The 22,924-nt window shown below is 38.1% G+C and overlaps 1 protein-coding gene across 1 annotated transcript in view; it reads left to right on the forward strand.

Annotated features, from left to right (window-relative positions):
• The first annotated feature begins 766 nt into the window (after nt 1-766).
• PLPPR4 (phospholipid phosphatase related 4) overlaps nt 767-22,924 on the forward strand; it is a 30,415-nt gene continuing 8,257 nt past the window's right edge. Inside the window, exons 1-4 of the mRNA XM_072343826.1 lie at nt 767-938; nt 14,711-14,896; nt 16,589-16,718; nt 18,514-18,709. Coding sequence (XP_072199927.1) covers nt 861-938; nt 14,711-14,896; nt 16,589-16,718; nt 18,514-18,709 — 590 coding nt within the window. The 5' untranslated portion in view covers nt 767-860. The remainder of the gene's footprint in view (nt 939-14,710; nt 14,897-16,588; nt 16,719-18,513; nt 18,710-22,924) is intronic.

Here is a 22,924-nt window from a genome sequence, read left to right on the forward strand (position 1 = left end):
AGGCTATTTCCCATACTCCCCAAAGCAGGAGGGACAGGAAATGAACAGGATCTTTTGAGTCACACTTTTTCATTTAATAGTGAAGCTAAATGCCACAACACAAACTGACAGGTACAAAACAAGCTCTGCACACATCATTAATGTGCTGTAGGGGGCTACCTCATTCACAAATGGCTGCAGGCCATATCCAGGATACCTTTCATTGACATCAACAGAAGTTCACCTGAGAAAAGGCTGCAAGCTTTGATCCATAGATAGGATCTCAAAGTACCACACTTCACCATGGAAACAATTGTTCAGGTTAATTCCATTCCTTTTAAGGCTGCAGCAGGAATTGTGCCTCATATTCCACGCATAAGAGAAACCACATACTTGGTTTTGCCCTCGTTCCCATCCCCACGTCCCCTGGCTGGCACAGGAGATGTCATCAGTGAGATGAGCTCTCGCAGAGAGCATCCGCAGGAGAACATCGGCCGTGTAGGAACGCTGTTCCCAGGGCCATCCCACTGCTGTTTCAGGGGAAGGTTTCCCAAAGACTGAAGCTCCAGTTTCATCCTGGATCAGCCCCGTGCACCCCCACGCCCGCCGGGATCCCTCACAGGTGTCTCAGTCCCGCACCGCCCATCTGCCGCTGTCCCGACGGCTGCAGCCAGAGCTCCCCTGGCCCTAGGGGGGGCTTCCCCTCCCTCGCGGCATCCCGCGGACCCCGCAGCGAAGCAGTTAAGAGACCGGGCCCCCGCCGCTCCTGACGTCAGCCCGGCGCGGGGACGCGCTGGCGGCGGCGGGCGGAGGAGACCGCGGCGGGCGGCTGCCAGCGGCCGGGGAGCGCTGCCGCGGGGCCGCCCGCAGCGCCCGCCAGCATGTCCGCCAAGGAGCGGCCGAAGGGCAAAGTGACCAAGGACAGCGTCACCCTCCTGCCCTGCTTCTACTTCGTGGAGGTGAGCGGCCGCCAGGCGCCTGGGGGACCTGTCGCGGCTCCGCGCGGGGATGGCATCGGGTGCGGGGCTGGCGGCGGGGAGAGGGTGCCACGGGGCGCTCCGCCGGGCAGCGTGGCTCAGCGCTGCCCCCGCAACGCGGGTTGTGGCATCCTCACGCCGCGCTTTGCCTTTCCCGCAGTCAGCGGCGAAGCCCACCGCGAAGAGCTGGCGTTTTTTAGAGGGAATTATTTCTCAGAGTTGCTCAGACGCGAAAAGGCTGCTTAAGAAAATGGTGCCGTGTACCCAGGGACCTCTCGAGAGGAAGACATGTTTCGAAAAGAGCTTCCAGGCAAACGCCGCTTGTGTTTTCTTTGGCAGAATAAAAAACACATTCAGAAAGGAATGCTCAGGAAAATAGAAATGTTCTTAAAATGATGATCGGTGGTGTCTTTCTGTCGACACCTGGATTATGTGCTGTCTCTAACAGAGCTAAAAATGCATGTGCTGGAATGGAATGAGGTTCTGTGCACATCTTAAAGAGCAAAGCCTGCTATGGCTGCTCAGCTGGTAGCAGGTGCAGTTGCAGAGGCACTCTCAGCTCTGTGCGTTGCTTGCAGGCATTACGCTGCCTGGGGAGGTACAGCCATGTAGGTGCTGCTAGAAGATCATGGGCTTAGTTTAGGAGGAAAAGATGGTTTATGGATCGAGCACAGTGTTTCAGATGACCTCATTCAGAGGAAGGCGACAGGCATGGAGAGGCATCGTGTAACATCTCAGGGCAAGATGGTGAAGAATTTAATGGCAAAATATTGTGTAAGAATTAATTATAACTGGCAGTTTAAATAAAGATATAAGCACGTACATAGTACTTAATGTATGAAATCTAAATACAATAAAATATATATTATTTTTAAAGAGGAAATATAGAGAAACGATTACTTTAAGGTAATTGGAGGTTCTCTGGAAGGTAGAAAAGATAAATACCAGAAGGAGTTCCAGATAGCACAGGCATTTCTAAGCCCTTCCCTCCATGAGCACCCGGATATGACCAGGAGCTAACCTAAAGTAAGCAGCACGCACTGGAAAGCTTTGCACAGGCTCCTCAAATAGAAGCATCATGCACATCCTATCACTGTACTAGGCCTGCTCAAGAAATATTCTTTGATGGAAGGAGTTTGCTGTGTCATACAACTTACATTAGCTTCTTATAGGAGGGAGAACTGAAAATTGGAAAAGTTTCTAAAAAGTCAGGAGCATCCTAACTCTGTGCCATCCTTGTTGCTTGGGGAATGAAGGATGAGAATTTACTAGACCTCATTTTGGGAATAACTGTGATACAGTGTAGGCACAATGCAGAGATTCTGGAAGGCACAACAGAACCACACAGTTTGGTGGGCTGCGCTTTGGCCTACAGCAAGATGGGATGAGTTACAGAGCAGTGGCACAAAACGTGTGGCTGCCGCTCATGAGAGTTCCTTTTATAATACTAATGCCATACTTGCAGTTCCCCTAGAAGCTCCCTGTAGCTTTCGCAAGGAATAATGCAAATGATCCTGCAAGTGGTACAGAAATTAGACTGAGCTCTTTGTACTGTTCCCACAAGTAGCAGGTGAGTTCTCCACTCTGATATGTACTGAAGATCTTCAACAGGTCACCTACAGTCAAAAGGGGAGGGTGAGCAGCACTGCAGAGGCTCTTCGGTGCCCAGCAGCTCTGAGAGGGAGTCAGAGTTCACAATTAAGACTGGACTACTAATGAACTGCTGGGACTTCTATGTGATTCCTTCACAGGAACAGAGCCTAGAATCTGTATGAGCCCTTGTCCCTGAGAAGTGAGTTCTAACTGCTAAACTGCAGACTTATGCCCCCTCATGAGACAATTAACACTTAGATATTCAATACAAATAAGTGCAACAATTAAGAGGGAAAAAAACTGCCATCCACCAAAGCCTATCCATCAATTAGGAAAATACAAGCTATCGTTCCTCTCCTGTTGCACAGCAGGAGGATTTGAATCAATTTCCCACATTTTAGGTGAGTACACAAATCATTTGAGTGAAGGAGTGACAGCAATTCAGATGGTATTTAAACAGTTTGAATTTCTTCTGTACACCTACCCTACATTTACCCACATTCACACTAATTCTGAACAGACCGATGGCAATGCCTTCCTGGGGCTTTGCAGCATAGGCAGATGCCAGCACATCAGCAGCATTAGAAAATGGGAAGGATGGCTTGCATTCCTCTGCTGTAACTGGCTCAAGGAGAACCAAAGACTGAGTTATACCTTGTATAAAGGGATTAAATCAAATATAATTTCACTGGCATTAGAGATTCCTGAATGTAATGGACAGAGGGATCTGACTGGTATTGCTATGTAATATAGATCTCCTTTGTAAGCAAGAGGTTAGTCTCTACTATGATCCAACAAAGGCCAACTAAATAAAAATAAAACCCAATCTGATTAATGCTTTCTCAATTTTAAAGCTTTTAATATTATGAATGGGAGTGGAAATGATGATGAGAAATGAGATTTTTAGGTCATTCCTCTAAATGCTATCAATTCTTTCATTTTTACCCCCCCTCTGCCACCCAATCACTTCCATTTTGTCTGTTCCATTCATTTTAGTAAGTCCCTCTCCAATCCAAATTGCAGTGAATAAGAACAGAAAAATAAGTTTGCACCTTCAAACAAACAAACAAAAAAAAAACAACAATATTCTGCCTCCCATATAGCATCAGGACCTAGAAAATCTACACTAAAGAAAAAAATAACTTGCTAAGAAAATAAGGTATGATGTATTTCTAAAATACATAATATTTTTCTCTCAAACACTAGACAAAAGGTGGGAAATAATTATGTTGGGACAAGGAGGAAATGAAAATTCCAAAGATAGTATACAATTAAAGAGGAGAAATAACCCTCAATTAACTGATGTATTTCAGGGATGAGAGAGTAAAGAACAGGTACAAGACAGATTTTCTACTTCAGATGGGTTTGCAGAAATAGCAGCAAATACAGCTCTGACACAGAGGTGTTCCTGCTCTTATGATCCTTATGGATACATCATGTACGAGACTAATTTCCATAAATGAAAGTGTTCAATGGCAGCAACTTTCACAACTGGAAAAAATGTCCAATTGACGGTTAGCCTTAAAATAATTATTGTGGGCCCAAGTTGCATTTTGATCTACTTTAAGAATATCAAACTAGCGGATTTAACACAGTAAATTTATAACATAAAGCCAAAATGCCCTTTTTAAGATCAACGTTATCACTGGAGCTGTTGCTCATTTACACAGAAATGCAAAAGAGATCGAGCTTCAGAAGATGTATAAATGAAAGGAAAATAAAAATGTGAAAGGAAGAGATGGTGTTTCAAAAAAAATTTGGATGAATCATCTTCCAAAAACAAAATAATCAGAGGCAAACAAACGAGCATTATAAAATAAATCATAACACATTTTCAATTTCACAATTCATAAAATAAAAACTCACAAATTGACCCTGCTGTACCATGATAATCCTTCAGAGGCATTTGAAAGCGCTGGTAAGATTTCTGCTTAGCAGTACCTCTGATCTCGAGAGCTGAATAGTTTTAGATTGCCTTGTACATCTCAATTACCTGAGGCATGTGGTAATGAGCACTGCCAGGCAGCCTGGCCTGTTTTATTCCTAATTATGGTTGTAACATTTTAGGGTTCTCTAGACTCTATGGGTTGTCTGAGCTTTGTTTGTATAGCTGGAGAGTCAAAGCTTGCAATGAAAATTCAAAGTCCCTCTGGTTTAGTTGGATGTGTTAAAAAGTCTACACACGTATGGGAGATATTGAAAATCAGCATTTCCTGTAAGAAGTTTCACCTTTCAAAATTGCTTCTTTTCAGCATATTAGGAGTATATCATAAGTATATCCACTAGTAGAACAAAAAAATCATAGAATCACCTACATTATAGAAGACCTTCAAGGTCATCAAATTCAACCACCAACCTGAACCTACCAAGTCCCATCACCAAACCAGATCCCTTCATGCTGTGTTTACACTTCTCTTGAATACTTCCAGGGATGCGGACTCCCAACACTTTCCCAGCCATCCTGTTTATTTCTTAATTAAATATAAATATCTCCCATTTTAATAGAAATTTGGAAAATTTCCAAGGTTATGTAGTTTCTATTACTGAGACAGTAGCCATAATTTAGAGGCAGAAGATACATATTCTTGGTGAAACAGAAAGACTCTTCATCTGTGCCTTCTTGCTTCAAAAAATCCTGGCTTATACGCCTTAAGTCACTACGAATTTTGCCTTTAACTTCAGTGGCACTAGTGCATTATTGTGTGCCCCACAAGTGGGAATGCTAGAGGACACAGTGTCCTGAGTGATCACTTAGGTTTTCTTGGTCCCCAGAGGAGAAGGAGTTTTCCTAACAGTGGTACGAGCAGAAAGCACAAGTCTCTGTTATGACCATAGGAATCCAGCCTGCAAAACATAGGTCATCAGCCTCCATCCAAATAAATACACACAGGGAATATCCACTTCCTTTTCTTTTGCTTCTAATATATACTGGCAGAGCTAGGTTTGAAATGTCAGATGTTTGTACACATCATTAGGTAGCTCTATGCCACCTCTCAGTCACATCTGGAGGGTTTTATGTAGCTTTTCAGCTATGCATGACCCATCACATTTAAATTATGCATTTTTTCACTTCAAAGTTGTGTACAGGTATGACTATATGAGATACAAAATTAGAGGAAGTGCAGTGATTAGAATAAGTGTTTAGTAAGAATGAGCTCCAGGACTAAACCTTCCTCCCTAAGAACAAAACGTTTGTATCCAGTGCGAGAGTTAAATTATACTGCTGTTTCTTGGAGGACCATTTCTATTTAAGCAGGTTTTCTGCTATGTTTCAATTAGACTTTGAGAAAGAAAAAACACACACACAAACTGTAGAAAATGAAATTATCCCCATACTGTGGAAGTAGCAAAATGCTTTACATATATATGCTTTTTCTATCAGAAGCGTAAATAATGTGCAAGGGGATGAGGAAGAGTAGAAATACATTTAAGAGCCTGCTCACTGAACTGACCTTGTGATGTGCCTGAATCATACAGGATAGACATTAGAATTGCATATAACACTGCATCCCCAAAATACTAAAGGCCAGTCTGAGACTTTAAGAGGCTGCTACTCAGAGCAACTGACATTCACTGACTAAACTGCCAATGTTATATCCTCCCTATCACTTCTTCATCCACAGAAGAGCTGTTCACCTTGCATACTACTATGCTTTTAGCAGATGAGCAGAAAAGGGTGGCATAAAGGGAGGGACCATGACTGTGCTAATATTGTCATGAGAAACAAGAAAAATAATGCCACATGTTGGATCTCCCTCTATGTTTGGCTATTTACCAATATAGAGTTTAAGTCATTTATGGAAACAGATAAGCTTGTTCTCTTTTCAGCCCTTCATCATCCTCCTGATCTAACACACAGTAGTGAAAGGACTTAGTATGTTAGAAGTCAAAGGAGATTTATTTTCCAAAGAATTACATCTTCCAGAAATTGAAATATTTATGCTACTTTCTGTGATTTCCTTCTATAATTGTTAAAAATCTGCAGCCAAAACTAAAAATGAAGTTGCCAAAGAGCATGGGAGAAAGGTCAACACCCACAGATTTTATTGATTTAATTATTCTTCTATGAGAGCTGCACTGATAGTAACGCCTCCTATTTTATGATTTCCCACAATGTCAAAGGCAGATGGCTGTGGTATGGCAGCAGACGCTGAACCTTTCTGCCAGTATTCCCTCACATGTTATTGTTATGCGGCAGATGGCAGTAGAGGGGCAGCTGTGTGACCACTACGAGACTGAGTCAAAACAACAGTCCATGGAGTAGCAACATGCAAATTTCTCATAAAAGTTCAGGATACAGCCTTCAGTGGATAAGATGATGATCGCAGTCTTTTGGGATAGGAAAGTGGTGATCCTTCTAGATTGATTTCCTGGAACCCAAATAAACCATCAACTCTGACTGCTATATCAGAATGCTGACTAAGCAGAAGACTTGAACTTCTTGAGAAGGCCAGAGAAGACAACAACCCTTGTCTTGCAATACAAGAACACCAGAACTCATACCAGTTTCAAGACCACAGAGCACATTGCTAGTCTTGGCTGGACTGTGCTATCACACCCACCATATAGTCAGGATCTGGTGCCTTTTGACTTGCTTCTGTTTGGGCCACTGAAAGAAGGACTTTGTGGGCGACATTTTCCTAGCAACGATGCCATCATAGCTGCTGTGAAACAGAGGGTCACCTCTGCTGGTGCAGATTTTTATGAGTGATTCTTGTTCACCACCAGTGAAAATGCACAACTAATGGTGATGATTACATTTAAAAATAGTCTTTTGTAGCTGAGAATTTACTCTGTCAAATAGTGTTACTGTGCTCTTTGTGTCTATTGGTGTAGAAATAAACAGGCAGCATTACTTTCTGGATGAGCTGTGTATTTATGAAACAGTGTATTTTGGAGAGTAGAATAAATTGTAACCTTATGCAGGGACTGGCAGCTTTAACTGCTAGATCTTTTTCCTTTTTTGAGCGAACTTCTAGCTGAAACTCAGTAACATTTCAACCTGAAAAAAGCCACCTTTTCAGAAATGTTGCTGTTCTTGTTTTTACTGTAACTCTATAGTAGCCACTATCAAAGAAGTCTCAAAATCAAAATTGTGTGTAGTATCTTAAATCTCTCCGTGGTTACCCATTGATTGTAACTATTCAATAATCATAATTAGCAATACTCATAAGTAACGTAATGAATCATCAACTATTTCTGAACTCACAATGTTGAGGAGCACATTCACAGTTCTTATGTGATGCAAAATTTCTGTCTAACAGCCTGTTTCACATTTAAGTTCATAAACTTAAGCTGAAATGTTTTAAAAAATATTTCTGATTGAGAAATAAGCCTTTTAAGAATTACTATGTATCAGTAGGACTTTTAAGTTTACGGGGGGGGGGGGGGGGGGGGGGGGGGATGGCCATTTTTTCACTTTTTCACTTACATATCAGCTTTATTTTTGGTCTTGTGCTATGCCAAGAGGTTTTCCATCAACATTAGGCAAAAGATGAAGAGATTTTCAGAGCTACACAAGGCTATCTGCCGTATTTCTAAAGCTACACTCTGGTAGTCACAGAACAATTCAATTAAGCACTAAAATCAATGATGGAAATAGGCATAATTTAATTTTCCAAAATGGTAATGATAATAGATTTCAATGGCACCTGGGATTCTAAACTGTGAGTCAAAATTAAATCCAATAGAGTTAATCTGGGAGAAGAAAGACCACATAATGTCTCTGCAATTAGTTTTCACAAAACATAGACAATGGCTAGGTAAAAATCCTTTAGAGAAAAGGCAGTTCCTTACAGCTTTGGACTAGATGAAGTCTGCATTCAAAATGAGCTACAACAGCAGAGAGTGGAGTTTAGACAGGAAAGCAAAAAAACATCAACAACAAAAACAACAAAACAAAAGCAAAAAAAAAAAAAAAACAACCAAAAAAAAAAAAAAACAAAAAAAAACAACCAACCAAACTTTATACACATGGAAATTTGAAGCTTCTGAAAAGCTTGAATGTCTAATATTGCAAACATGAGTATATAAGAATTATTTTAGAACATAGAAAAAAAAATCTACAAACCTGACTTTTAAGTTAAACAGGTTCCCTGCTCTACACACATCCACGCATCCTGTGCTCTATACCATCTCTAAGAAGACCTCATGCATCCCAGTTTGTAATGCAGTTAAGCTTGTGTTTGGTCTTAATCCCAGCTCAGCACAGAAAGAAGTCTGACTAAAGGCAAAGGTAGAGCATTGATGAAGTTAAGCAGGAGTCACAGTGAGGATCCTACAAAAGAGCCCTTGGGTTCTAAAAAGCAAAAGAAAATGGCAGCATTTGGCCTGATACCATTTTTCCTGCTTGTCATATTTCTGGAAGGCATTTAGACATCTTAGTCATGACCTCAGTATTCATTCCTGTCAGGACAAAAGAGACCCGTCCTTCTGTCTCACGAAGTTCTCAGCAAAGTATGACAGGACAACAGCCACAGAGGTTGAACGCTGCAATCACTGTTGGCAGTTAGCTAAGAATAGACATACCTTGTCTGCTCCACCCCACCACAGCCCTCTTCTTTGTCTCATCCATCTACTGTGCCTTGTCATTTAGACTATGAAGTCCTCGTCATGAGGACTGACATTTATAATACTTTTTAATAGAATCTCCCACAATTCCACAGCCTTGCAGTGAAAACACAACACAGCTATTAAATAGACCATCATTCTTTGCTGCTGATTTAATGAGGAGAAACTTTTGGCATTCATTAGTTATCTCTCTGCGGCAATCCCCTGTGTGTTTACTTGTTTTCTTAAATAGATTTCCTGATTACCAGAAAACAAGAGACCAAAAGGCCACTGAGATATTCAGGAATTCTTTGCCTGTTATGAAAGAGTTGCAGAACAACCTAAGGATGGAAGAATTCATTGGCCACCTGAGTCTAGGTTACTTCCAAATATATCCAATTATCCAACCAAGTACCCCTTAACACATTCTGACATGTGGGATAGCCATACTGTCTTTATCCCACTTCTGGCTAGCTTTGGCTCTGTTCCACAGATCCTGCTGCTCTTCTGCCTGTCATATACAGTCAGGTAAAACAAATTCCACAGCCTCTGTACTTGCATCCTGTCTCACGGAAAATCACTTAAGTCATTCTGGTTATCACACTACACAGAAACATCAGTATTGACCCAATATTACACAAGAGGCATCTCATTTTTCCCCATTTTGCTTGACTGAAATGTAGACCATGCTAATCATGTTTGTAACTTATATTCAAAGTGTCTGCTGGTAGCCACCAACACAGTCTAATAAGACAGGATCTGGATGTTCATGGAAAGAGATAACACCTGTAATGCATTTTAGCAAAGCAAGAAAGGTCACAAAGCTGCATCCCAGAGAGCACATTTAGCCATCTGAGTGTGTTTACACTCTCCTTGCTTTCACTGTCAACAAAGCCCATGGATTTGAAGACATTCTCTTGAAGATACATACGGACTTTTTGCTTAGCTACGTGCTAGCAAATGTTAAAATTAGATGTGTAACTACTAGCATGCAGTTTTAGGGAAATGAAATTTGTAGAATCTACTGATTTTCATAGAGATTTAAATTATATATGTATCCAATTGCACATTCCTTCAGTGTAGATAAGAAATGGGGATGGGAGTAGAGGGTAATACTTATTTGTGCCTTTTTTTGTTTGAGCCTGTCTGTTTCATTGGTGTTATTTAGGATACTATCAATACCTAATTCCCACTGACTTGCCTATGACCCTTGCAGAGAGAACCTGATTACAGTGATCATTTTATTTGATTAAAAATGATCATTTGATCATTCGGGAATTCTCCAAGGGGAGGATTAGAAATCTCCTTCAATTAGAAATGTAGAGCTCTGTAGAGACTTTATGGAATAGTGAAGTTAAAGATCCCATGTTTAACTCCACAGCAAGCACTTCAGTGCTTCCCTCAGAATAAGACTGTGTCTGTTTGACAGTCAGAGGCAAAACTGAATGTCCTAGATGCTGAGCTGCCCAAAGGACAACCTCATGCTATTCAGAGACTGATGCCCCATCCATGGATGCATACAAGGCCAGGCTGGATGTGGCTCTGGGCAGCCTAATCTGGTGGTTGGTAACCCTGCTCATGGAAGGGGGGTTGAAACTAGATGATCATTATGGTCCTTTTTCATCCCAGACCATTCTATGATTCACTCCAAGAAGAGGATCCTCTAAGGCTTGTCCTTTCACTGCCTCATTTGCAAGATGTCTGCTATTATACCAGCTTCTTACTGCTGCATTACAGAGTACAACATATAGAAGTACAGATGTAAGATAAGGTCATGGGGAATAAGTTGATACTGGGTATTTCGAAGGCTGCAAAGAACTTCACTAGTGGTCAGATAAAGAAGTGGAATCTGTTAAAACTGATTTAACAGTAACAAAGAGCAAGAACAATGTAAACTGTGTAAACATTTGGGGTGTAATATGAACATACAGATCAAGAAGAGAAAGAGACAGGTGTGAAAGAGCATATGCAAACATAAAAACAAACCCAAGTGCATCCTAGAGTAAAGATCAACACCATACTGCATCTAGCAATGTCTTTGGAATGCATTAGTATTAATCATAAAGTGCTATGGCTTAATAATGCCTCTTAACTATTAAAAAGTTATAAGATGAAAAGGAAAAATACTACTTAAAATAAGAAAATACAACCAAAAACCTCCAGATCAAACTATTTTCAGCAGCAATGCTGGTTACTATACTGATTACAGTCCTGACTCCCTCACATGCTGAAGGAAATTTGGTCACTTGGGTCAAACTCCACATTTACAGGCATATTTATACATTTACAAGCTAAACAAGGATCTTACTCCATTAGCCAATCAAGAAAGTAGGAGTATATATACGGGGAGTTTATTTTTCTACTTAGGAATAGGAAAATTCCTGTTCCATTTTGTAATTAAAACAATACACATTATAACATCTTAATTATATTTGACATTTTCAAGGTGTTGGGAGCTGAAGTCTATAATTATGGAACTATTGCTGCCTTAAGGATAACAGTCCATAAATATTCATACATTAAATAGCCACTTATACTGTTTTGTGGGTTTTAGAAATGTTCATATTTCTCTGGCCTTTTTTAAAAATGAATTTTATATTAATATTTTAAAGAAGATAGGAAGAAAAATTTCCTGTGGGATTTGACATGCTATATATAGCAAATTGACTATAAACCTATTCATTAGTACTGTAAGCAGTTATGTTAGGGATTCACAGTCCTTTAGAATTATTCCTTTGCTTTTAGCAGAGTGGTTAATTACAGTCAGAAATAATATAGGAGTCCTGTAGTGGAGCTGTGAGACAGTGAAATGCATTTTCACGATTCCTTAATTTCTGTAATTGACAATATGATTACAGCTAATGCTACCATAACAAGGGCAGAGATAGATTTATGGGTAAGTTAGGGTCCTGTTGTTCAGGAGAGGCTTTCCTTTTCTTGATGTTAGAATAAAGGAAAATTACACCCTGAAGATGAAACTCTGAGTGCAAGGTGTTCTGTGAGTCTTCCTGCCCTGAGTTTCTACCATAGGAAATAAACCTTTTGGGAAGACTAGATGAAAAGATACCAGGAGAGTACTGGACCTTTTTTCTCCATCTTGTCCATTTAGCTCAATGGGACCCTGACTCTGGCCAAGTCATTTAGGTATGACTTTCAAACAGTTAATAATAAAAGACACTGCAAATACCTTAGCAGTTAAATGCTGTGCAGAACTGAAATTGTTGTATTCAATTAATTCAAATGCTGTGCAGTCTTGGTGTGCAAGGAAGAATGGGAGAGACTGCACAAGTTCCACACACACCAGGGAAGTATCCCTCTGTACAAGAGTCACTTTATCACAAACAGTTCCACAAAACAAAACAAAACAAAAATTGTGAAGCACAAAGACTTTAGCAAAGTCCTCTTTTATCTCTGCACATTTGTATAGTGACTAGAAAGAGTCACGGTAACTAATCAGGCAGGTCTGCTGTACAGTCAATGGGACTACATCCAGCAGGAAGTGAGAAGTATAATGGAATTATTCATACAGCTAAAAATTAGATATCTTCCTGTAACAAGTAGGAAGCAGGACTCAATTTAGTTATGTTTTACATAATTATTCAAACATAACTGAAGTTAATATCATATAAGTCCTGTCATATATGACATGTATCCACATTATGTATATTTTTCAACATGTTAAGTGTTTTGTATATTTATTGCATGTTACACATTATATATATATATACATATTTAATACAGTATTTCAGGGCACATATCATAGAGTCAGAATGTACCTCAAGTTCAAAGGGACCATATAAGGATCAACAAAACCAGCTCTTAAGTATACCTATATATACATAAATCAGAGTAAACTTATTAGATGCTTAGTCTTATTTTTCTAGTGTTCATAGCACTTAGCTTCATTTAGGGTGCCAATAAACATTCCCTTTTCACACAATCACAGCTTCTCTACCTAGGTAAGATTACTATGGAATCAACTTGAACAAAGATAACATGGCAGGAAAAATTCTGTTTTCCACCTTCAGTAGACTTAGTTCAGATTCTAAGGTGTACTAAAAAGTGTGTTTCGGGGAAATTTAGCAAGTTTCCCTCTTCCCTAGTCAAACAAAATCACATTTTATGTACAAAAAATTCTACATTTAGAAAACACGAGGTTTAAAAGCCCTAAAAAAACTAATTAATGCAAAAAATCATTGCCCCTCTGCCGTATACAGTTTAGGGTTTTCTTTAAGTTTTTTAAGTTTTTATTCATTATTTTTCCAGTACACATATTTATCCAGTTTTACCACTTAATTTTATTTTATTATAGAATGGGATAAATGATACCAATTGTAATCAAGCAATTAATGGCAACTGTTTGTAAACACTGAAGACTGCAATGGTAATATAGTTTCATAGTGCCTGACATGATGTCAGAAGAGTTCATAGTCCTTACAATGTGAGGTGCTTGATGTAAAAGAGAAGTATTTTTTTTCTCTCAAGAGGTATGATATGGCATTGTCTGCTTCTTATTATTCTGTCTTAGCAAATCTATTCATTGGTTTCAAGTTGTTTTTCTTTTCAGCATCAGTTAACAATGAGGAAAAGTTAATGTGATAGCCATCTAAAAATAAAAATAAAAGAGGAAAGGAAGCAAATAGACAGTTAACATTACCAATAGGTACCTTAGTTATTGCAGAGACACAATGGAGTCACCGCATTGCAGTGGAGGCTCAGGTAGTTGTTGCAGTGTTGCCTTGTTGAATGAGAACTCTGGGAAATAATAAACAAACAAACAAAAAAAATCCGATCATTTATTATGCATTCACTAATAGGATGCAGAGAACTCTCACATACTGCTAGTCACCCTTCCCACCGGCCATCCTTGGGGCTGCCCTATCCACTCACTTATCACCCAACAGCTTCAAAATGTCTTTTTGCTATTGCTTCTCTTGTAAGAATTAATAGTTGCATTTGTGTATTCAGGAGATGTGGGTAAGCTGGGGTACATTTATCTCAGGAAAGCTAACTTCACTCATAATGAATTACCATAGGTAACTGTGAAAGTTAAACTCACTATTATCTAGTGGATAAAAGAAGTGTGAAAACAGGCATCATAATCTACACAGACCGAATCTTGTGAAAAGTAAATGCTTTTTGATAGAATTACAAAATGAAAGTGCCAAGGCAGAACACTTCATTATCATGTATTTTTCTTTAAACGTTACTTTGAATCTTAATAAAAATAGGTTTGAGTATAAAAACTGCTGTATAGATGGCAAGTAAAGTACAAAGAAGGGTGAGGATGACCAGCAGAAAGCTGACACCTCACTGGGAGACTGTGCTGTTGTACTTACATTTAAAAACAAGATTAAATTAAAAGTCTGACCATTAATGATTTGTGGATGAATGGATGGATGAATTTAAATAGCTTGGTAGACAACAGAGTTACTTGATATCAACTGAACAGTATCACATCTCTAGAGAATTTATTATTTACAGAAGGTAAAACAGATATAGCAAGGAATGGTAGGATGTAAATAGCAAACTACAGCAATTTACCAATAATGTTGTCTCTGCAAAAATAATGCTATTCTATTTCCATAATTTTTTATTTTCTTCTTTTCTAGTTGCCAATATTGGCATCTTCTGTTGTTAGCCTGTATTTTCTTGAACTTACTGATGTCTTCAAGCCAGTTCACTCTGGATTTAATTGCTATGACAAGAGTCTGAGTATGCCATATATTGAACCTACACAAGAAGCAGTTCCCTTTTTGATGTTGCTTAGTCTGGTTTTTGCTGGACCATCAATTACGGTAAGTCTGAGGTGCCACCATCACTTATTAAAGATTCTGAATAGAGTTTCAGTTGGCATAAAGAAAGTAAATGCTCTGTCTTCAGCTAAGCCACAAAGTATCATCCAAATTAATTACCTAATAAGTTTAAATTCAGTTTTATTCTCCCATAGCAAAAGGAGATGCACAGCTCTTAGAACATTCCCTGTAGCACTTCATTTACTCATGCTATCCTAACCGCAGGCACTAAGTTAAGAAAAAGCATCAACAGTTGAGTGAAAATAGTTTCCATCATTGATTAATGCTGTACAATATTAAAAACTGTTTACAGACAATATCATAAGATGCTGATGCAACAGGAAATATATATAAATGTATAAACACATATAAGGCATTGGTAGCCTTAATTTTACTGCAGAGAACGTCATGTTTTTCAGAACTAGCTTTGCTAGTAAGGTGTATCAGCCTTGTCTGTGAAATCAATTTCATTTTCACAAACAGCACTGGGACTTCTCTGAATTGAGAGCGTTGTTCAGAGTAGACAGAAGGAGACTGGTTTAATGGCACATCCAAAGGGAGAAGATGATTTCAGCAGAACAGAAACTCTTGTCAGAATATGAGCAGCTTGGTAATACATTATTAATGAGTAGCAACTGCTTTTAGCCAGGTCTGTACTGTAGCCCAGAAATATTGCAGAAAATTACCACATGTATTATTGGCATATGTCTTATTGTTTGTGGGATATGAGAAATTGTCTATACATATTCATAAAGCACAGGAAATGTCAGTGAGAGATCTTAGTGTGCAGAAATGTGGATCGTTATTACTTCAGATTCTTCTTAATTCAGATGCTTTAGCATTTAATTGTACTGTAAGCTCCATGCACAGCCTACATTACTTTTCATCTGCTGATAGACATGTGAACTTTCCTCATAGTGGTGAGAACTTCCCCCTTCATTTCAATATTACAATACACCATTTTTTTTTTCTGAATTCTAACATAGCTCCATACAGATCATCAAGCTACAATACTTAACAAGAAAATCAATAGAACCTGAGGCTGCAAAAATATCAATAGATCTGCATTTTCCAGCAAATAACGCTTTGCTTTCATTTCTATTCTTCTTATTTCTGTTCTAAACAATTACCTGTGCCTTAAGGCACAATCTCTTTTCAGAGCACAATAAGGACAGAACTTTTTCTACTGCTGTGAATCTGGTTAAAATCCAAGCCAAATTAAATAATTATGGACAAGTAGGCTGCCATGTAATTAGAAGCCGCTAGCAAATGCTAGGCATGAGGCCAAGACTGATGGCTAAAACCACCTTAAGAGCAGTTAAGATACTGCTGTGGTTCTGGATCACATGAAAAAGCAAGAATTGCTGATTATTATGTTTTTACTGTAGAAGAATCCAGTTTTTGGATCAAGGCTCCCATTCCACTGAGAATTTTATACAAACATATTAAAAAAAGAAAAGGTCTCCTTTGAAAACTTTATGGTGCTTGGATTAAATGTCAGTGGTACTTCCTTGTTGCCCTCACACAGGCTAAATTGCATTACTGAATGTTTACATATTGATACACATCTTTTCAAGGAATGTATGTGTCAGTGAAAAACATCAGTCATGTCAAAATAATATGAGCCCTTTAAATTCTATTGCTGTCCTATGAGTAATTGCTACATTTAAATTAACAGCTTCTTTATCATTGCAGATAATGGTAGGAGAAGGAATTCTCTACTGTTGCCTGTCCAAAAGAAGAAACGGGATTGGAACAGAGGCCAATATTAATGCAGGAGGATGTAACTTCAATTCATTTCTTAGAAGAGCTGTCAGATTTGTTGGTGGGTTTCAAAAGTCACTCACAAAGAAGAGCCTTCTGTGTACATTCAGTTTCCACTATGCAGATTTCCTTTTCTGAAACAGCCTTTCAGAACAGTTGCAGGGCTGTCACTGGCATAGATTTTTATTTTTTTTTTTTATGCCAAAAAATGTGAGAAGAAATTGTCAAGTGGAGCAAGAAAGCAGCCCCATATTCAGTAAAGCAGTACCTACGCTCTCCATTTTCTCTTTCCTCTTCTAGTCCGCTGTCAGCCTTCCTAAAATAATCATTTGTTTTTCCTTCTCTGCTCACTTTGTGCTGCCTTCCTTTTAATGGTTTCAGCATACAGTTTCCCCCTGCCTGTCTTCAGTGTATCAAAAGGATTCAACCCAGATGATACAGCATTCAGCATGACAGCAACAACCTGTTACAAACTGTCCGTACATCTTACATTCTTTTCTGTTACTTTTACCTACCTCTTGAAAAAGGGCTAGAATCTGGCAACACAACGATAGAGGGAGATGCAATGAATTGTATTATTTTGGTGTTCAATATAGCTGAGATTAAAAGGCTGGCTGATCTTTGCTCCACTCTCACAGTTAAGTCCCTCTGCCAATGAATTGCTAAAGGAAAGGTTTTTTCAGTTCCAGAAAGTTTTCATCAGTGAGGGCAGTTACAGGACAGCAGACTAAAAACTTTGTAGGTAGACTACACATTAGCTGTCTATAGGCTGGCAAGCAGGAAGACAATGCCAGGAGAGGGTGCATATATATATGACAATATATATATTGGTCATATGTATATGACCAATAAAGCATATTCTGCTAAGAGCAGCAGTGAAAAGGTGAGCAGAGGTGGTTGTAGGTTGCAGCAGTAAGAAAAACTAATAATATCCCATGCTATACACTTCTCCATTATGGCATCTTGTTCCATCACTAAAGAAAGCTCAAGGATGCATTAATTAAATCTTTGATTCATACCCTGAGATTGCAGTTTGTTTATGGTAGAACAATTACTTCAGCATTCTTTCAGGTTTGAGATGAAATTTTGATATAAATACAAGTAGAGAATTAGAGATCCTTAGGGAAATGACAATTAGAAAATGCTCAGTAAAAAAAAAAAAAACAAAAAAAAAAACTGTCTTGTGAATTTGATATTATTAATTAGACAGGAACATAAATCACTGACAAAAAAAGAATTGTAATTGTAGCAAGGACGTGGTACTCAAGAAATGTAAGATGTGTACAGATATGCCAAAGTTATTGACAGCTGAGTCCCTGATAATAAAGTCATCAGAGCAGTGATGTGTTATTCAAATGTGTTTCAGTAGGTAAATCCAAGGACGGAATGAGTACATATGCTCTGCTTAAATAGATGGTTGAACTTCAGGCTGCTAAAGTTTGTTTTCTAAATAGAAGAAGCTCCAATGAAGTTTACAGAATCACAGAATTTTTCAGGTTGGAAAAGACCTAGAAGATCATCTAGTCCAACCATTACCAATACTTCCCAGCTAAACCATATTCCTCAACACAAAACAATATAGTTTTGTGAAAACAATATTGGAGGACATCAGGTCATAAAAACTAAATATTAAGTATCAATAAGGAGAAAATAAGCATAAATGATCTTAATTTTTATATTATATGATTTATCTGCAATAAGATTCCATAAAGGAAAAAAAAATCCTATACTACAATTAAACTGTCACAAGCCCAATGACAGAAGCCACAGATCCCTGTTGAGTACATTTTACACAGTGAGTTCATTTAAGTTATAAATACAATAAACTTAACAAGCTTTATTTCTTTATTTCCTAGGTGTTCATGTGTTTGGACTTTGTTCTACTGCTCTTGTTACTGATATTATACAGCTATCAACAGGATATCAAGCACCATATTTCCTGACTGTCTGCAAACCTAACTATACATCCTTAAATGTATCCTGCTCAGAGAATTCATATGTCGTGGAAGACATTTGCTCAGGAGCTGATGCTAATATTATCAATGCTGGAAGGTCAGTTCTTTCACTTTTTCTATATGAAGTCTGGATTAGTTTTGCCTTTTTTTTTTTTTTTTTTTTTTTTTTTTTCTCCTTCTTCCTCTCAGTAATAAAGCCAAGAACATTAGCATTTTTTAGTGATGTTTAATTTTCTTAATGAAGACATTAGGCCAACTGTGGGCTTTGGAAATCTTTGTCAGGTTCAGAAGCATGTTGGAAGTAGCTAATTATTTTCTTTCCTTCAAAGGAGACAGTTCCCTATACAATTATTAACTCATGTAACTTCTGCTGCTTTTCCCAGTGGAATGTGAGTAAATTCCCAACATCATCAGGATGGAGAAGTCACCCAACTACACTATCTGTGTCTTCTGTATATTATAAACTACAGTGTTGGCATTCTGATCTTAGTTGGTGAGGTCTGGTTTTGACATTTGTTAGTTTATTTATTTTCCATTTATATCCTAAATATATGCACTACACTACTGAGAATTCATGAAGCTCTTCACTGAATACAATAGCAGTCTTCCTCGCCTTTTCCACATCAGTTTAAGCTGTTTTGTTAATCACTTCTATCACATTTCTCCACATTTTTTACAGTCCTTCAAAATTTTTCTATATAGTACTTTTTAAAAATTCCCTGCTTTCTAATAACATCACAGCAAAATCATAGAAGGTTTGAAATGATGATTTCTGCTACTGACAGAGCTGCATATTTTTCTTGTATACCAGATTAGCAGGAATGAAAGCAGTACTCTTTTCTTCTGTCCTACCCACCTCACTAAAGCTTTGCAGACATTTCAGGTCAAGATGTTAGCTTCTGTTTTAACTTTATGCCTTATAGCATTGCATTTTTGTCACTTGAATATTATTAAAATGTTTTGTCTGTATCACCAAGGCATATCTTCCCTAGTTTATTTGCTTTTACAAGGGTTGTTCTGAAAGTAATGCCTCCTATTTTATTATGTTGGCCCAAGACATTAGAGGCACCAGTTATCAGAGGTTGAACTTTCTCAGCAATATTCCATTATATTTTGTTGCTGTCTGACAGATGACAGCAGAGGGACAGTCTAACAAAGTGATGTCTGACATGGAAGTGTATATGAAGCAAAGGTATGTCACTAAATTCCTCTATGCAGAAGAAAAAAAAAAAAAAAAAAAAAAAAAAAGCACCTACTAACACTCACTGATGCATGCTGAACATTTATGGAGACTCTTATATAAATAAGAGTGGATGTGAGCACGGTGCATGGTGGATGGTGCATTTCAGAAGTGGTGACAGTGGGTCACCTCCACTGGTACAGATTTTTACAAGCGCAGCTTGCAGGCTCTTGTTCATTGCTGACAAAAACACATTGCTAATGGCAGTGACTGTGTAGGGGGAAAAAAAAAAAGAAAAAAAAAAAAAAAAAAAGCATTTTTTAGCTGAGAAATTGTTCTATCAAATACATTTTTTGAGTTCTTCCTATCTGTTGTGGTTTCCATGGAAATAAATAGGAGGCATTACTTTCAGAGCAACCTATGTACATTCATATGAGTGGTTGACATACTTGAGAATCATGAAATCATTCACTCTGTTTAGTACCTTACAGTAAATTTCCTAATCTGTCTCTATTCACCAGAACAAACCAATTTCACTAATGTTTAAAATCCTCAATTATTTATTTGATCTTAAATATTTTTAGTTGGCTGAGGCTCATACACTGATTCATTTGCCATCTTTGTTATTTATATCTGGGCATGACAGTATCTTCTTTTGGCTTAAATAGTTTGGCCTTCACCTCACTGTCTCCTTTCTTGTAACCATCTACTCCTACTGTGATTCTGCCACTGAATCCTGATGTTTGCAAGCAACTTTTTTCAGCAACACAGTTTCCCAGTGAAATTGGTGCAGCCTTACAGGTTGAATAGGAAGGAAAATTTTCACAATAGCTTTCATTCATTTTGTTATAATCTCCAATAGCATGCCCTGAAATGACTGTCTGTAGCCATTCCAAAAACTCTGATCATATTTAAGTTTAAATATCACCACATTCAAGAAGAAAAACAAACAAACAAACAACAAAACCAGTGAAACAGTTTTAACTGATAACAGTTAAGATTACGCAGCGAGTTTTTGTGCTATTATTTCTTAGGAAGACAAACATATACTAAAAAGTCAGATTTACTCCTATCATAGAGGACATATTTGATTAACTATAATAATATATCTGATTTCTCTTTATTACAATTTTCTTGTCATTTTCTTTTATTACTTGTTTTCATATAACTGTGCCACCTTTAGCAATGTGAACAGCAGTTGCTACTGGTTTAATACTTCCTTCAGTCACCTAGTATGGGAGTTACAATAGAACTTCTCTAGCTCAGGAGATTAATTTGACCTCAGCAATTTCAGTTTTTAAGGGACTTGTTCTCATGACATTTATAATAGCCCTGATTTTTAAATTTGTATGTTCTAGAAACTTTGGCTCTAGAAATTTTTTCCCTAGACTCCCCTATGAATTAATTTTCTGAATATCTTTTTTCTTTCATCCTCTGTTTATCTTCAAAGAATCCTTTCAGTCATTTCTACTGAGCTCTCCAGTGATTTCTGTATCCTCTGTTGTTTCTGATGTTCTGACTCAGTATGACGCTCTAATCATTATCTCCCCCTCCATGTACTGTCTTATGAGCCCAGGGCATGTTTTCTTTGAGACCTTTGTTCACCTTTTCAATAAAAAGCCATGCAAAAAGGCCACATACTTTTAGCTTGCATTATTTTCATTTTAGATGAACAGATAGCAAATAGAGAAGAGCAAAAGCAGCATCACCATTAGAAAGTACATAGAGTGCACATATTGTGCTACCTCTGAAAGCATACAAATAGAAAAGAGAAGAAACAGAAAACTGAGTGAAGCATAGTGATGTATCTTGTATATCAACAAAATGCCATCAAATCTAGGTTAAGTTCAGAGTGGTATTAAACTTCATTGAATCAAACCTACAGAGTAACTCTACAGAGACTGTAAGTAAATTTATGCTTTTACTAAAACCTGCACAGAGTAAAGGAGTCGATAGACATTATAAGCACCTATAGTTTTTCCATATATTCACTTTCTTGCCCCCCCCTGAACCAGGGATACTGAGAAAGGCTTGCTCAGGAGAAGGAAAAAAAATAGGTCTGTCTTTGTAAGTGAAAAAAGGAATCACTATGATTTTATCCTCACCAGAGTCAAGGAGCTGCTGGAGCCATGAGCTCAAATTCAGGTCAGCAGTGTGGCATTCACACTGACCTACATTCACACATTTCATTACCAATGAATTATTTAGAACAGACTGCAGAATGCATAGGAAATAAATTTAGTAAGAAGAATCTGCTCCCTTGCAGAAAAACATCTAAGGGCAAAGGACCATATTTCTGTCTCTGCTATTTTAACTTAGCTGAGGTGCTGCTAGAAAAAAAGCTGATGTAGAAACGTGGAGCCCAGCAAGGTTTTCAAAACCCACCCTGAATGATTGTTCAAGCATTTATCCCAAGCTGAACTTTCAGCCTCCCTCAGGTCGAAGTGACTGCTGTGACTGCAGGATAAACATACTCTCCTTCACCAAAATAGCCACCATGTTACACATCCATATCATTTAAGGAGAAAAATGTATAGCTGTAAACTGATATACATCTGAAGTACTCGTGAAGTTCAGAATTTTTTTAGAGCTTTGACAAGCCATGGACTAGACGTCTTTCATAGAGGAGGTGCTACTGAATCCACACGCAGCCAAATTTTTTGCCTCTCCTATGTAAAATCTCTTCTTTACATTCTCATCTTTTTGTTTGGTTGGGTGGTTTTGTCACTTCTAGAAGAGTGAAATGGGTTTAAAAGGAGAATAAGATAAGAAAAATAAGATTTTGCCTGTTGTCTCACATAGTTCGGACAAATTTTCATTTACACCCCTGTTCTGTGCTTCAGGAAGGGACCTGTTAACATCTAATTCCATGTTTTTGCATACCTTTAACTGCTACTATGGTATAAAATGTTGAAATTAAAACAGAACAAAAACCAAAAACCACTGAAAACATAACAAATAAAGATGAAGGTAGGGACTGACTATCCAAGTTGCGCAGATAGCTCACAAGTTCTTACATCAAAGGGTCCAAGTGAATCCGGTAGGAGTAATGGTAAGAACCAGGTTCACTCATTAAATATGTTGTGTAATTAGATACATGCATAAGAGTTACTATGGAAATTTATTTATAGA

The sequence above is a fragment of the Excalfactoria chinensis genome, chromosome 8 (genome assembly GCF_039878825.1).
Source record: "Excalfactoria chinensis isolate bCotChi1 chromosome 8, bCotChi1.hap2, whole genome shotgun sequence".
Taxonomy (NCBI): Eukaryota; Metazoa; Chordata; class Aves; order Galliformes; family Phasianidae; genus Excalfactoria; species Excalfactoria chinensis.